Genomic DNA, 17,289 nt, shown 5'->3' on the forward strand with positions numbered 1-17,289 from the left:
AAGGTCAGTGATTGATTATGAGGGGAGAGGAGGCAGCACAGGGAGGTAGGAAGGGAAGGTTTCTTAGGTGCCCTGGCCAGCATAGCATTAGCATGAGTCTTAAATTTCAGCACACTAGGAGCAAATTATCTAATATTACAATTAAAAATCATATTCCACAGTGTAAGGACCAACAGGATTTCATACCTGAAAAAGAACTTTCAGAGAATCTGAATGAATTTTCCAATTAAGGAAAACTAGATCCAAGTAAGGCAAGACCCCAAATCCACACATAATTGGTGAGTAAGGGCTAGAACCCCAGGTGCCTAACTTCTATCCACTTTTTTTTTTTTTAAACTAAAGTGTCCTTTATTGTATATGTCCTAATAGAGTTTTATTAGCATCCACTACTATCTTTAAAAAAATATGTTCTTATTGATTTGTAGAGAGAGGAAGGGAGAGGGACAGGGAGATAGAAACATTGATGAGAGAGAAACATAGATCAGCTGCCTTCTGCATGCCCCCTCCTGGGGATCCAGCCCGCAACCCAGGCATGTGCCCTGATCTGGAATCAAACTGGTGACCTCTTTGTTCATGGGTTGATGCTCAACCACTGAGCCACATTGGCCGGGCCATCCACTACTCTTAATTTGGTTTGCTAGTAACTGCCATGGAATTTGTTAAATTCATATAGACTAAGCTTTTATTTTTTCAAGTAGAAATTTTTAGATTATTTAATTCCACAGAACCACAAACCCTAAGTTCCAGTCTTAATGCATAAGCCAGTCAGAAAAAGATAAATATCACATGATCTCACTCATTTGTGGAATATAATGAACAATATAAACTGATGAACAAAAACAGATCCAGAGACAAGAGAAGCATCGATCAGACGGTCAAACCTCAGAGGGAAGGTAGGGGAGGGTGGGGGTAAGGGGGAGAGGTCAATCAAAGGACTTGTATGCATGCATATAAACCTAACCAATGGACACAGACACCAGGGGAATGAGGGCATCAGTGGGGGTGGGTGGGTGGGGGGAGCAATGGGAGGATAAGGACACATATGCAATATCTTAATAATGAAAAAGAAAAACAAAAACAAAAAACCATCATTTGTGCTGCATCAATTTTAAGTCAGTGATATGCATTCCATTTTAAAACGACCAGCCATCTCACTGGACATCACTCATCTAAATGTTTGGTACAGAACAGTAACTAAAGAACACAGCATTAAAATGAACATATTAAAGCATTTTTATATTGACCAACCTAAAATCTCTAAATAAGTAAACCAGAGCTAAGCCTTAATGGGAAAGGACAGGGTTCACCAATGAAGAGCAGAGAAACAAGCTGACAGAACCAGCACTTACCAGTCTGCAGAGGCCCATCGGTCCACCGCATGCAGCCCTGTCTTTATGTTCTGTAACATCTCTCCATCTACCTCTGTCGTCTGTATAATCACCAAAATCTGGTTGATTATTGAGGATTCTCTAAGAATCAAGCCTATGACAATGCACCAGTCCAGACATCCTGCCTCCATGAAGATGTGTAGCAAATACCTGTACAGAAACAGAAACAGAGTAACTGGGAAGGAAATATGGAGCTAAGAAGAATCTAGATGCCAGAGGGGCAATCTACCAGGAAAGTAGCCCCTGCACCTTATTTGCCCAAATATCCCAAGTAGGGATTCTGTACTTTCAGAAGGCCGAGAAACTCACCGCAGCTGGACCTGGGATTTGTGAGGCCCTTTACTGGCCAACTCCATGGAGATGTGCTCTAGCTCTGACTGCGTTAAACTGAGTGTGGAGAAGCTTTCATCCACCACTGTCCAGTCCCCATCCACCATGGAGCTGCTTTCAGTCAAGTCTGTGGCTGAACCAATACTGCATTCATCACCTGATGAAGAAGTGCCAAACGTTATAAACTAACTTCATATGGAAAATGTTTTAACTTTAGTTTTAAATATTGGCTGTTTTTTAGATGTTGATTTCTCTTGAAGAGTTTGAAACTAAAACATAAATCCATTGCTAAAATTCCCAAGCTAGATTAACAGTAGGTATTTTTAATTTATTTTTTAAATATATATTTTATTGATTTTTTACAGAGAGGAAGGGAGAGGGATAGAGAGTTAGAAACATCGATGAGAGAGAAACATCGATCAGCTGCCTCCTGCACACTCCCTACTGGGGATGTGCCTGCAACCAAGATACATGCCTTTGACCGGAATCGAACCTGGGACCCTTAGAGTCCGCAGGCCGACACTCTATCCACTGAGCCAAACCAGTCAGGGCAACAGTAGGTATTTTTTAAAAAGCCATTAGAGTTTGGCCAGTGTGGCTCAGTGGTTGAACACTGACCTATGAACCACGAGATCATGGTTCGATTCCTGACCCGGGCACATGCCTGAGTTGTGGGCTCAATCCCCACTGAGGGGTATGCAGGAGACAACCAATGATTCTCTCTCATCGTTGATATTTCTATCTCTCTCCCTCTCCCTCCCTCTGAAATCAATAAAAACGTGTATTTTTTAAAAAGCCATTAGAGAGGTAACCAGGCATTATGTGCCTTCACATGGAAAAACATGCTACTGCCTATTAAAAAAAACTATAATCTGATCAAGTCTTTAGATTCGATTACCAATTGGCAAGAAAAACAGAGGAAACAAACTAAATCACCAAGATGTAATCACCAAAATCCACATTAAGGAAAAATCCATGAAGCAGGTCTCTTCAATGAATAAGTAGAAAGAAAAAAAAAAAAAAGATGGGGAGGGGAATAATCACTAAAAAGAGAATTAAAAACATAACAATCACAATGTATCAACCTTATTTAGACCTTGAGTCAAGCCATAAAAGACAATTATGAATTAGAAATAATTGGACTCTGAAAGCTTACTGGATATTTGATGGGTTAAAATTTTAGAAGGATGATATGGTATTATGGCTAATTTTTAAAGTGTCCTTTTAGATATAAATACTGAAATATTCACAAAATACATGTTTTGGATTTGGTTAAAAAAATACCAAAAGTGGATGAAACAAATTTGGTCATGAGTTGGTAATTGAAGCTGGGTGATGGATACGTGGATCCATTATCTCAACCTTCATGTCTGAAATGATCTCTAAAAAGTTTCTTAAAAAAAAAAAGCAATGGGCCCTGGCCAGTTAGAGTGTCCGGGTTTCATTCAGGTCAAGAGCACGTACCTCATTTGCAGGCTCCTCCCTGGTCCAGGGGGCGTGTGCAGGAGGCAACCAATCGATGTATTTCTCTCACATGGATGTTTCTCTCTATCTTTTCCTCTCTCTCCCACTCTCCCCCCCCAAAAAAAATCAATGGAAAAATATCCTTGGTCGAGGATTAAGAAAAAAGAGCAATGGTACCACCTCATGTCCATTATGATGGCTAATATTAAAAAAACAAACAGCAAATAAGTGTGGGCAAGGATGTGGAGAAACCTCAACACCCTTGTCAACATTGGTGGGAACGTAAAATGGTATAGCTGCTATGGAAATATGATGGTTCCTCAAAAAAAAAATTAAAAACAGAATTATCATATGATCTGGAAATCCCACTTTTGGATATATACCCCAAAGAATTAAAAACAGTGTCAAAGAGATATATACTTTCATGTTCACTACCACATTATTCATAATAATCAAACGTGGAAGCAACCCAACTATACATCAGTAGATGGATGAACAACATGTGGTATATACATATAATGAAATATTACTCTACCTAATAAAGGAAGTTCTCATGAATGCTACAACAGGGATGAACTTTGAGAATGTTATGCTGAGTGAAATAAGCCAATTACAAAAAGACAAATACTGCATGATTCCACTTACATGAGGTACCTAAGGTAGTGAAATTCATAGAGATAGAAAATAGAATGGCCCTGACCGGTTTGGCTCAGTGGATAGAGCGTCGGCCTGCGGACTCTGGGGTCCCAGGTTCGATTCCAGTCAAGGGCATGTACCCTGGTTGCAGGCACATACCCAGTAGGGAGTGTGCAGGAGGCAGCTGATTGATGTTTCTCTCTCATCGATGTTTCTAACTCTCTATCCCTCTCCCTTCCTCTCTGTAAAAAATCAATAAAATATATATTAAAAAAAAAAAGAAAAAAGAAAATAGAATGGTATTTGCCAGCAGTTGGGGAGTGAGGAATGGGAAGTTGTTATGAATAGGTATAGGGTTTTAGTTTGTAAAATGAAAGAGTTCTGGATACTGGTAGAACAATGTGAATGGGAATTGTAAACACTAATGAACTGTATACTTAAAAATGGTTAAGAAGGTAAATTTTTTATGTATTCTACCACACTTGAAAAAAATAATGGCATCTATAAGCCTACCCACATAGCAGAAGCTCAGCTTATAGTGATGACAGGTGAATACCTGGCCATTAAGAAAACTGCAGAAAATCAGATTAGTTACTACTAGTTGCTCCTAATTATATAAACCTAAGCAACATAAATCACTTTAAAAATTCCTGAAATTTTATCTTACCCATTTCTTTAATTTTTCCCTTTATTGATTTTTAGAGAGAAAGCGAGAGGGAGAGATAGAAGCATCATTGGTGAGAATCATTAATTGGCTGCCTCCTGCATGCCCCCTACTGGGAATTGAGCCCACAACTTGGGCATGTGTCTAGACAGGGAATCAAACTGGTGACCACTTAGTTTCTAGGTTGACGCTCAATCGCTGAGCCACACCGGCCAGGCCTTACCCATTACTTTAAGAGCAGAGGTTGGCATACATATTTTGGTAAAGGGCAAGAAGAGTAAATATTTTAGGGTTTAAAATCTAAGAGGCAAAGTTAAGGATATTATGTAGGAAGTTAAAAAAAAAAAAAAAAAGAAAATGTCCACATTTTAAAATAAATGAAATAAGAAAGATAAGTGAGTACAATTTTTTATGATACAGGTATACTTATGAGAAAAATGGAATTCTTATATGGGGATAGATAACATTCTGCTTACATGAGATTCAAAGTCAGTGTTTCTGTACATTAAAATCTACTGCAAAAGTTCAATTATTAGTGCTGATTTGTAATAAGATTCTGCCTATTTCATTTTACCTAAAATAAATATGGTGGCCTACAGCCAAGGACAACTGGCCTTGTTCTAGTGACCCTCACCTGCCTGGCAGATACTAATGGGTAATCCTCAAGGAAGCATCTTCAGAGAAGAATGAAACTCTCTCTCTGAAGTGCTGCAGCACCTCAACACCCTCCCAAAGGAACTGAAGAAGAGCTAGGCCTTAAAGTGACACTCACCTTTGTTAGATAAAGGTGACAGGAAGGCGTCTTGCATTTGTGGTCCCTGGGATGAGGCTGTGTCTATCTCATGGTGGGTAGGGCCAATGTTGCTGAGCCAGCTCTGACTTCGCTGGACATTAGAGAGGCCAGCATCTATCTCAAGGTTTAAGAAACGGTCAGCTGATTGAGATTTTAACAGCTGCTCTCCCACTGCAAGGCAGGTCCAAAAACAAAAAAATGGAAATTCAACATGCACACACTGCCATTTCCAATTCAGTCCTTTCAGCTTCTCTTTCTGCACTTGCTCAATATTATAAGTTAAAAGCCAATTACTGTCCTACACTGCATCCCCCACCCGTAAACCAGGGCTATGGGGCTATAACAAAATGGACTGACTATATAATGCCACCCAAGAGTCATCTAACATCATCATATCTTACTAGAACTAGGCAAAATTTTACTCTGTTCATCTTTGATGTGATTTTCCTTGGTTCTAAGATGACATGAAGTTTCCAAATGCCATAATTAAAGGCTTTTGTTTCAATTTTCTTAAGTGACAATTAGAACAGTCTTCCTTAAAAAGACCTGAACTAAAAAACTTTCTCTCTTAACTTTTCTTTCACCAAAGTGCAGTTTCTCTTTGTCCTCTCCTAGTTTAGAAGATGGGCTCTCAAAGATGCATTTTTACCATTTCTCTGGAATGAGCTGTCAGGTAAGGAACAATTTAGCTTATTTTGATTAACCAATTCCAAAACTCCTTCCCATAGTAAGTGTGGTAGTTCTATATTCAGTCAGTTCTCAACTTGATGAGATAACAATGGCTATATTTATACATCGGACTTCAAGGTCACAGTCTCTGAGACATAGGTTCTACTTTATTCACATCCTTGATCAAAATGGTGGATGATCTGACTGATGTACAAAAACTTGGCTTTTATCTCTTCCTGAGTTTGGAATGAAAAGACTTCTTTGAATATCAAATATCAACTAACTGCAAAACGTCTAAGTTCCTGGAGTAAAATACACTCGCCTGTACCTTGACACAAGCTTGCACTACCTGTTCGGAGTTTGCCGTTCTTGAAAGGAGAACTGAGAGAAGAGGCTGGGATGATGGGAAGTGGCCACAGGAAATCTTTGTGGAGTCTCTTCAGGGCTATCACAAAGTTGTCCACCCGGGCAGCTCGGGCACGCTCCTTGCAGAGCCAACTAATGAGTTCAAAGCCCAACTGGGCTGCAAAGCAACCCAGGTCCTTGAGCCGAACTTCTTCTAAGAGACGCCGAGCGTGCCTCCAGAGCATCATGTCAATATACATGTTCTCTGCACAGTCGCTGTCCTTACTCCATCTGTAAGTGGGAACACAAGGAAGCTACAGAAAAACCTTTACTGGAAGGCTTCACATACTTTTACGTAGTAGCACTGAGTGTGCTGATAGGGAGGTGAGAGATCCAAGATCTAATTCTGATTGAAGAGGAGGATAAAGTATTAGGTCTTCTCCTCCCTGTGATACCACAACCCGCTGAACAATGCCTGGAACTCAGCAGGCTTTTACAACGTAATTGTAGAATGAATACATGGAATAGGAGAAAACAGGAGGCAAAGCCAAACGAGGCAAGAGGAAAGAAAGGGAGGACATAAATGCTATATTTAATTTAAAGACCAAGGAAAAGAGGGGAGGAAATCAGATCATAGAAACTAATAAGAAGAAAGGTGAAATGCAGTCTCATAATGTGAGTTATGTAGACAACTTAAAAAATACAAATAAAAAAATAATTAAAAAAAATTAACTTCACTAAATCCAGTCTATCTCCCCTTACCCGTGGGTGCTGGTGTGCCCACCGGGTCTGTAACAGTATGTGGTGCTTCCGTGAGAGGCAGCACTGGAGCAGGCGGCCTGGACTCAAGTCTCAGCTCTGCACTCATTAGTTGTGTGAACATAACCAAGTTTATGTTCTGGACTCTGTTTCTCCACCTGAATCATGTGGGTAACAACAGTACCTACTCTTATGTACCCTTAACAGTTGTTGAGAGGATTAAAGACCTACACTTGTAAATGCCAGAACCATGCTTACTTAGCACATAGTGAGCACTGAGTCTGCGTTCGTATTTAAATTCAGGGTATGGCTGAGAAGCTTCTGTTTGCCTGACAATTGTTTATAGGTTGCATTTCACGTGTATATAGCCCAAGATTGTGTGTATGTTGCAAGTGGGGGTGATATTAATGGCTGTGATAAGAAAAAGCAGTAAACATCACAATAAAAGAAGTTCAGTAAGCTCTGTGTGTCAGGCACTGCAGGCACAATATGAACAATATGAAGGGATTAGGGAAGAGAAAAAAATAGGAGCCGAGAACATGCAACACAAGAAGGAATCATGGATCTCACAAACGGGGAAATTCTATTTTATAATGTTCAGTGTGAGTCCGCAGCTGACCTCTCAGAAGCAACAGCCCACCCATGGGGGATGGAGGTTCCCATCTCCAGATGCACTTCCTTGTTGCTCTCCCACTGTTTTAATGGCCTCTCCAATCAGAGTCACAGGACAGTCAAGCATAGGAGGACTGAATTTTATTTATTTTTGTCCAGTAGTACAGTTAGAAAGGAGGATAAAACTGTTGACTGTAAGAAGACTTTTGGATTACCTGCAACTTTATTATATTCCTTTTTATCCTATAATCAAGTAATTTAAAGTTAATTACATTCAGAACAGGTATATCGAGACCTCTAGTACAAGTAGCAGAAAACTGAAGAAGTGAACTTTGGAGGAAGAAGGAAGGGAAGTTTTTTGAGAATTGCAAAAGGAAGTGCAAGTAGATCAAGCAGTTATTTTCATGAGATCTGACTTTACAAATGCCCTGAAATGCAATGTCACTCAATGCCCTAAAAGCATAATGGCTTTTCATCCTTTTACCTTTTTCCCGAAGGCCCAGATGGCATACTCAGTGTTTTCTGTAAGCTGAATTTACTAGCAGGTACGCTGTCAGCTGACTGGGACAAACTGATGCTGCGATTCCTGAAGAACTCAAATCCTCCGCTTGAACTGGGTTCCTGCGAGAGCACGCAACGTGCAGTGCGGTTAGAGGGGATGCCACACGGGTATATGCCCAGAGAAGCTGCCAAATTTGCAACTAACCTGAGCTGTAGGTGTGGATGGAGGTGTCTCAGATTCTCCAGAGCCAATGGCTTTAAGAAATCGAATCATGTGCCGACATAAGTCCCACTTGCCTTGCTCTAGGGCTGTGTTGAACAGAAGGGTGGCATGTTGCCTGCTTACTGCTGGGACTTCCATATTCTACAAAAACAACCAAGGAAGACAAGCATTCCTTTTATGCTGCAAATTATTTGGGAAATGATGAGCAACTCTTTATCTCCATGGTTCCCTAAACCCAGATGAGAGATGCAGCTGCAACGCTGCAGTCCCAGTTTAACAGCAAAATTAAAGGAGCACTAGAAGTATCAGACAAGAAGAGCTGAGGTGCATACTGTGCTGCGTAACATAAACTGTGAATATTAAACTCCCACTACATGCCAGAGCGTTATATAAACCTCACACACTCTCTTTCATTTCTCCTAGTGAATCGGCAATATGGTTACGTCATTCCTATTTTACAGATGAGAAAACTGAGTTAAGTAACTTGTTGAAGCAAGAATAAAAATCCAGATTTGCCAGACTCCCAAAAAGCCCAGGTCTGTTCTCCTGGGACAGCTTTCTGAGGATGGGACTTAAAAATCGTTGCTTTGGGCAGCAGTATGTAGTACTGTTACACAAACAGCATCCTAAATAATTCTTTCACAAGTTTATTTATTTGTTATCCTCACCCAAGGACATGTTTGATTTTAGAGAAAGAGGAAGGGAAAGAGAGAGCAAGAAAAACATCGATTTGAGAGACATGGATCAGTTGCCTCCTGTACTCGCCCTGACTGGAGATAGAACCTGCAACCTAAGTAAGTATGTGCCTGGACCAGGAGTCAAACCTGCAAACTTTTGGTGTTTGGGACACCACTAGAAACCAACTAACCCACACGGCCAGGGCTCTTCCGCAAATCTAACCTTACTGTCTGCTCTGGCCTTCATGGAATGGTGACTAATAGATAAGTTTAACTGTAATTAATCCACAGCAACTTAGGGATTCTGATAGAACAGAAGTTTCCAATTCCATTGCTTCAGAGATCACTGAAAGTCTAAGGAGTGACCTGAAAAACAACACCTGCATTAATTTGTTTCTATTTTTATGATTCTGTGGCTCTTTCTTTAAGATTAATCAAGGAATCAGAATTTCATGGCCGTCCAGCCTCTGCTGGAGTATCTCTGGTTTCAATCAGTTGTCACTGTAGACAGGAAATCTGCTTCAGGCAGTCTGAAACCAGGTTTATGGTTAGCTTCTTATATCAGCAACAGAACTTGGCAGTCATCGAAACTTTAGTGCAGCCTGTCAAATCCACATCAGACACACAGGAACAACAAACTATCAAGCAGCCTTGTCAAATATATAATGAAGCAAATTTTCAAGAGTCTCAAAGGACACATTTTGAGAAGAACTGCAATGAGAGTAATTACTGCGGCAGGCCTGAGTCCTCTTAACTAACTGTGGGGAGCCTCAGGTAAGGTGCTCTGCTATGACCCAGCTCTAACCAGAGTCCCTGCATCAAGTCCACACTATAAGGAAACACCTATTATGTAAGCTGGGGCGGCTCAAACCCAATAATATTCATGTTATATGTACTATAATACATATGATACTTCTTCAGTATTACTCAAAATAGTATTATAAACTCATCAGTCTGTTTTAAGCCTAATTATGGACAAACAGGATTTTTAAAACTCTGCAATGTTACTATCAAGCAATGAATACATAAGTGGAACAACACATTGATGTTTCACTCTCTGTCTCCCTTCTCTCTCTGAAAATAAATAAAATTAAAAAACCTGCAATGTTCCTTTTTAATATTCAAAGAAATTTTCTGTTATTTGATAAAAATAAGTTCTTCAAAAGCAAAGATATAAAATGAATAGAAAACAGGACTGAATTAATTCCTTAAACACAATCACAGTGTCAAAACAGGACATTTCTTTTTTCCCCAGAAGTTTAAGATCATTAATTCTTGTACCTTTATAAGAAGAGAGCTGTTACCTGTAAGATAATAAGGTAAGAGGCAGCTGTGTCCAGATCCTGAGCCATCAAACATTCCTCAAACAAGTCCTTGGGGTTTCCAACAGCTGCAAAAAGGTAGTTCCACAGGGCATATTCGGTCTTCCTGGCACAATGCACAACGGTCTGCAGGAAGAGGGGGAACTCGGTGATAAACTTTGCCACCGTGGGAAGCAGAGGGTCGGGAATGGGCTCCCGTGAGGTAGCTTCCTCTTCCAGCACTTCGTGGAGCATGAGCTCCAGCACGTGAGGGAAGTAGGGTAACGCGGAGCAGGACTGGGCCAGGAGCAAGGCCTGCTCCCCGAGGTTCCTGACCAGCAGCTGACGTAGGATGTGGTGGAGGTAGATCTGCGAGGTTCTCTCCACGACACAGAAGGGGAAGAGCACCTCCAGCTGCTCCCTAGCACTGCTTCGAGTGTACAGAGAGTCGTAGAGCACAGTGTCATTGACAGCACCGAGGACTAACGCATCTTCAAACAGAACCGCCAGCGGGTAAATGTTGATGTGGAAAGGCAGCATGATCCGCTGGGACAAGAAGGAATGGGGCTTGCGATGGTCCCTCGGGAAGAGAGGGAGCCAAACTTTCATCCCTGCCCCTCCACAGCTCAGCCAGAGGGCCTCCAGGAGGTGCCGCTTTTGTTTATTTGCTCGACACGTAGTCCATACATTTTCAACAGACTGAGCTAGTACAACAGGAGCACAGAATGGCAGCTGGAAAAGGAGACAAGAATCAGTTTTTTTTCCTATTAAATCTGTAGGTTCAGTTCCTAGGCGCTAATTTCCCAAGACTTTCAAAATGCGAGTGCAACTTTTTAGGAAAATTACGGTAACTTATTTAGAATTAGAGTTAATAATAGTCCCCTGGCCTTTCAGAATATGTGTATTTAAATTTAAAAACCAAAACCTATGAACTTCACCAGTTTATACTATTTTCCCATTAGAATTTGGAAATAATGTCTTAGCAATAACATCTGGAGTATGGAACATTTTATTATTATTTCGGGACCTTATCCTTCACCCTTCACAAATTGTTTTATTCCCTGAGGCTTACGACTATTTTCACGTACTTTCTCAATGTCCAAATCACAAGACAATACTCTCCTCTTAAATTATTTTATTCCCTCATCCTGATGCCATACATTCTTAACGTTCTAGACGATGTGTATTCACTTACCAGTTTCCTCTGGTTCGGGTTACTGTCCTTCTCCCGGATCTGCGGGCCTGACCGGTCTCTCTGCATCATGATGAGCTGCCCTGCAAGATTCAGCATAATGCTCTCTGCATCACGAGCCTGAAGAAAAAGAAATTGAATCCATACTAAATTTTAGGTATGTTTTCAGCATTTTCTCCCCAATCCCTAAGGTTTACAGTTTAAACGACCAACAATATTTATTGAGTGTGTACCCTGTGTAGCTATTCTGTTAGGCTCTGTGGGTATGTACAAGGAGATTTGACTAGGCTAGGAAATGCTTAACACAATGTAATTAATGAACATGCAAATCAATATAAAATTGAGGGCTGAGCTGAATTATCTTGGAAAAATTGAGACCTTCAGAAGTTCATAAAAATGAGAGTTCAATTCAGTGATCTAGGTGGCATAGCTAGAGAAGGCTTGAAGGATGAGGAAGACATACATGGGTAGGTGGGAAAGGTTTGGTACTCTAATTGAAGAATAAATGTAAATTACATGGATAGGCTGGAACAATTCTTTTGGGAAAGTGAGAACAATCTGTCTAGATTAGGGGTATTATGAGAAAAACAGTGGGTGGTAACAAACCTTCAGTTGTAAAAAGGAAGAGTAATTTGACTAAAAAAAACCCCACAAAACGAAAGCTTACTGATATCCTAAACAAAAAGGGTAGAAAAAGAGGACTGAAGCAAATTCTTTTTTCTTCAGTTGGACCCATGCATTCAACATTTTCTAATGATAATATTACAATATGTAAGAATAGGTGACCACAACAGCATTTTCAGGCAATTTTAATGAACTCTTCAGAAACCTATAACCCAAAAGAAGGGACAACCTGTATCCTTTAAACCTTAAATCTAAAGGAACCCTACACACCATCTCTTACCTCCCCAAATCCCTGGAAGATTATTCTCATTGGGAGATTATTCTCACGAGGGAGGCATTTGACTGTTGACTTGTTCTCACTGCTAGCTTTTTAAAAATCTTTAATATTAATGAAGCCATGCTTTGCTGTAGCCATCTTGGTCTTCCCTCTGTGGAAGACGTATTCCATCTATTTCCTATTAGACAGTTGGAACTCAATCTGCTCGTTCCCAAGTTAGATATCTCCTCGTTGTGAAATGCCCTCCTGAAGCAGGGCACCCAGCACTACTCATGCTGATTGCCTATGGTATCTGAGATATCAGGAGTCCTTTTTTTTTCCTAATATGAAAATGGCAAACATAATTAAAAGTATGGAGAATAGTATAATGAACCCCATATTCCAATCATCCTAATCCACAATTATCAAGAGTTTGTTGTATTTGTTCTATCGATCCCTTTTTTAAAATTTATTTTGCCGAAGTATTTTAAAGATAGCATGCCATTTTATTCCTATACACTTAATCTGCATCTCTAAAATATATGAATGTTTGCTTATATAATCATAATGCCAATATCACATCTAATAAAATTTACAATTCTTCCTTAGTGTCATCTCTCAGTCCATATTTAAATATCTTTACTTGTTTTAACAGTGTCTCTTTATAGTCACTCTGACTCAGGATACAAATGAACTTATGCATTACATTACCTGTTATGGCTCAAACGTCTTATTTAGAAGTCTCCTCTTACTATACTTTTCTCTCCCATGTCATTAACTTGTTCTAGCTGTTCTACACTCTGTTTCCTGTGGTGTTAAACTAAAATTCCCTGTATTTCCTGTGAATGGAAGATGACTTTATACAATTTGGGTTCAATGTTTTTGGTAGTAACTCGACATGTTGCATCATCCAGGAAGCATGCCACACCTCACTCTCCCACTCTAGTGGTAAGACTTATTAAGACTAAGGTATGACCACCTCATTCTTTCACTATAAAGCCCCAACCTTTCGTCTGATGATTTCACCTAATAACCATTGCCTGAATCAGTTATTTCCTTCGGCGACTCTTTAATTCTTACATTCCTCCCACATCTTTTACCTAGAATTCTTCTGTAAAACAGAACTTTTCCTTATCAACTAGGACTATCTGGTTACCATGACATATTTTGCAGAGGAAATGGGATCTTTATTTTAAAGGAGTTTCATGAAAGTGCCTTAATAAGAAGCAAAAGACAGACTGAGCAGACAGGGATGACAAATCTACATGGAATTTTTCTATGAAAATGGGTTCCACATTGACATGAAGTTTGGAAACCATTGGTTTAATGTAAGGAGCCTTGGAATAGAAGGTATGCAACCTGGGTCCTGGTGGGACCACTACATGCTTTTACCATAAAATATAGCATTCTCCTTCTTCTTTCCTCATCATTAACTGATGGGAGTCCTCCAGACTTAAATCCATGCTACTTCTTTCCATCTTCTTTGTCATTGCCCAAGTTTGGGCCACTAAATGCAACTCACCTAGATCATTACAATGCTTCCCAGAGACTCTCCCTACATCCTGTTTTGTCCTACTCTAGTTCATTTCCTCCTTAGAGTACATTTTATAAAGTTTACATGTAGTAATATCCAGCTTAAAATTAAGATAAAGTCTGAAGTCTGTATCAACAACAGGACTCATGTTCTGACATTCTATGCTTCAGTCACCCTGAAACTCTTCCAATTCCCTGAACGTGTCATGTTCTCTCTTATCTACGGGTCTTTGTTCTGCTGTTCCTTCTGCCTCAACTGCCCGCCGCCCCCTCCCCATACCCCCCCCCCCCCACTTTACTTAGATAACCATCACTTGTTCTTCAGGTCTCCACCTGAATGGTACAGAAATCTCTGATTGTTCAGACTACTCCGTGTTTTTGTTACACACTCTTAGAGTAACCTGTACTACTTTTGGTATACACCTTACAATTATAATTACTTATGTAATTACTTCTTTATTATTGAGCAGAAACCATGTTTATTTAGCTTGTCACTGTAACTCAGCATCTACATATAAGGCATATACTAGACACTTAGTATTTATTTAGTGAACAAATAAACAGTTCCCAATATCAACTTAAAAAACTAAATACTGAGATGACAATTTTAAAGAGCTCATAACAGAATGATACCTGCTGTGGCATTTTCAAGGTGATTCCATTCTCTGTACTCACTGATGTCAGAGTGACAGATACTACCAGGAAAGGGTGAGGAATGTAGCGTGACATGGAGACTTCCTGAAGAACCTGGATACCAGCAGTAGTATTTGGACTGTAACAACAAAAGAGAAACCCACACACCTCAAAAACAATGCTAGCAAGGTTGCTCGCCCCATGCCCCGCTATTAAAAGTATTAGTTTCATACTATGGATGACCCGGATTCCTTCTATCTATTGTTCCCTCTTCCCCAAGTATCCTTTAAGCAGCAGACTGACAAGGTTGAGTCATCCGCAGGGAGATGAGGGAGAAAGAAAGGAAGTAAGATGTAAAAGGGAAGAAAAGCTAGGGAATAATGTATAAAAACAGCTTAGTTGGTTGAGAAAGGATATAAGTTCTATCTAGACTAGTTAAGATTTCTTAATTTTTATCTTTACATTACTCCTCAATCACTATGCTACTTTACCAAATACACACTTCATGGCTGCTTAAAAAAAGAAACAAACAAATAAAAAACCTGAGAGCAAAACAAAACTCGAGAGGCATGATCTAAACGCTGCAAGCCAACCAGATGCCAAGAGGAATGCAGGCAACACACAGCAGCAACAGGACTGCCCGCTTCTCCTGCCCAGACCACAGCCACCAGCTCAGGGGAAAAGGTGCATCTGCTGAGGACATGCCTCCTAATGCCTTCAGGCTGCGGAGTCCTTAACTTTCCCCACGTGTCCGGGATACTCGGGTAGTGACTGACCACTGCTTTCAAGGTTGTGAAAAAATTAGTATCTGAAAGGTTTACTCCATCCCACACTAGATATTTTTTTCAAACGAATCCAGTAAAATTACCCGAAGAAGTTAATGCAGGCTTATTTATTTATTTACTTGTCTTGGTAGCTAAAAAATACTGTATGAATATCACTAATTAAAACTCCTTGTTTTTAAAACAAAAACCCCACTAAATATGAAATTAGAGAAACTGTTTTAAAAAATAAAAACTACAGAGGAAACATGATACACAGGAGCAAAGAGTGACTTGTCACATGCTCTGGACTTACCCCTCAGACTTCTTCTCAATACTGTAAAGGCATATTGAGCAGTCAGCTCTAAACACTACCACCATGTCCCGGAAGACACTAAGCAGTAAGCTCTCTGCTTGGGCTTTGGTGATGTGAGCAAAGGCATTGTCCAGATTCGATGTTCGCAAATAAACTCTCAGCTGCAGAAAACAGAAATAAAGAAAACTGGAATAACAAGATGCCTACTGGAGATGCTTAAATCCATGCTCTTTATCTACTGATGTTTTTCAAGTAAGAGAAGTTAAAAGGCTAATGTGAGCATTAATAATAAATGGATAATGTTTATATTTTGACAGGGAAGGCTCATTCTACAAATAATCAAAAGATGAAGTGATCAAAACTGAGACTGTACTATTAGATACTCCTTTTAGATCTGAATATTTAGACCTGATTTAAGGAGACAAACAATTTCTCAAAAATAAACACACAAATCAATAAACAACCTTTACAAACTTTTCTTCTTTTAATTTATTTTTTAACTATTTACAAACTTTATAGAGAATGTCTAACAGATAAAAATCATTAGAAAAAGTATCTAAAACTCCTTATTATCCCCTTAAATTTTTTTAAAAGTAGTAACCTGATAAAGGAATACACTATTGATAAACTCCAACATCGAGGAATCTCTAAATAATTATGAGTGAAAGAGGACCAAAAAAAGAGTATGATTCTGTTCATAAACATTTCTAGAAAAATGTAAACTAATCCAAAGTATCAGGAACAAGGTTGCCAGACAATGAGGTGATGGGGAATTGTAGTTGGGTATGTGGGACAGAAAGAAAAATTATAAGGAACCCAAAGGAAACTGTTAGGGGTAATGGATATATTTATTATCTCGACTTTGGTGACTGTTTCTTGGTGTGTAAATGTTATTACATCCTATATAATAAAAGGCTAATATGCAAATTGTCCCCTCGACCAGGAGATCAACCAGGGGGCTAGACTGGCCAGCCAACTGTCTGCGGCCCCTTCCCCTGGCCAGCTAGCCCCAATTGGGGCGGGTGGGCTGGTTGGACCCCACCAGTGCATGAATTCATGCACCGAGCCTCTAGTTAAATTATATACTTAAAAAAAAAAAGTTGTAACCTGAAATGAAAATGCCATGATTTAAAAACTAATTCTTGATTAAAAAATAAAAAGTTTTATTTATTTTCCAATAAATTACTTTTATATAAAACAAAATAGTGCTTAGTATCTTTAAAAATATAACAATGCTATTTTTTGAGAGAAAAAACTTACCTCTTCTTGATGGTCACTTATGTTATAACATGCAAGGACAATAAAATCATTCCACCAGGCTAAGCCTCCTGTCACAATCATATTTTGCTCCTTAAAAGAAAAAAGAAAAATTACCTTTATTTATGCTGCCAGAAATTACATTAATACATTAATAACATATTCTAAACAAATAATGAAAGCTGAAGTTATTTCTGCTCTAGTCTCATATTCCCAATTAAACATTACTCTAGGGCCTTTATTACTGATTCATATTCTATTGAAAAATATGAACATTTCTGTACGACAGAAAATATATCATTCAAAATTATGGGAATAATGCAGCATCATTATTACCACATTCAAAGACCCTCAT

At 39.3% G+C, this 17,289-nt stretch overlaps 1 protein-coding gene across 1 annotated transcript in view; it reads right to left on the reverse strand.

The window, feature by feature from the left end:
• The window catches only part of RIC1 (RIC1 homolog, RAB6A GEF complex partner 1), a gene marked incomplete at its 5' end in the record, with an annotated part of 87,627 nt that overhangs the window by 2,762 nt on the left and 67,576 nt on the right, over window positions 1–17,289 (reverse strand). The window contains 11 exons of the mRNA XM_081103128.1: window positions 1,350–1,538; window positions 1,698–1,875; window positions 5,255–5,446; window positions 6,294–6,580; window positions 8,145–8,281; window positions 8,367–8,525; window positions 10,366–11,094; window positions 11,558–11,674; window positions 14,601–14,739; window positions 15,678–15,838; window positions 16,938–17,027. Coding sequence (XP_080959254.1) covers window positions 1,350–1,538; window positions 1,698–1,875; window positions 5,255–5,446; window positions 6,294–6,580; window positions 8,145–8,281; window positions 8,367–8,525; window positions 10,366–11,094; window positions 11,558–11,674; window positions 14,601–14,739; window positions 15,678–15,838; window positions 16,938–17,027 — 2,378 coding nt within the window. The remainder of the gene's footprint in view (window positions 1–1,349; window positions 1,539–1,697; window positions 1,876–5,254; window positions 5,447–6,293; window positions 6,581–8,144; window positions 8,282–8,366; window positions 8,526–10,365; window positions 11,095–11,557; window positions 11,675–14,600; window positions 14,740–15,677; window positions 15,839–16,937; window positions 17,028–17,289) is intronic.

Source organism: Myotis nattereri (genome assembly GCF_964212035.1).
Source record: "Myotis nattereri genome assembly, chromosome: 12".
NCBI lineage: Eukaryota > Metazoa > Chordata > Mammalia > Chiroptera > Vespertilionidae > Myotis > Myotis nattereri.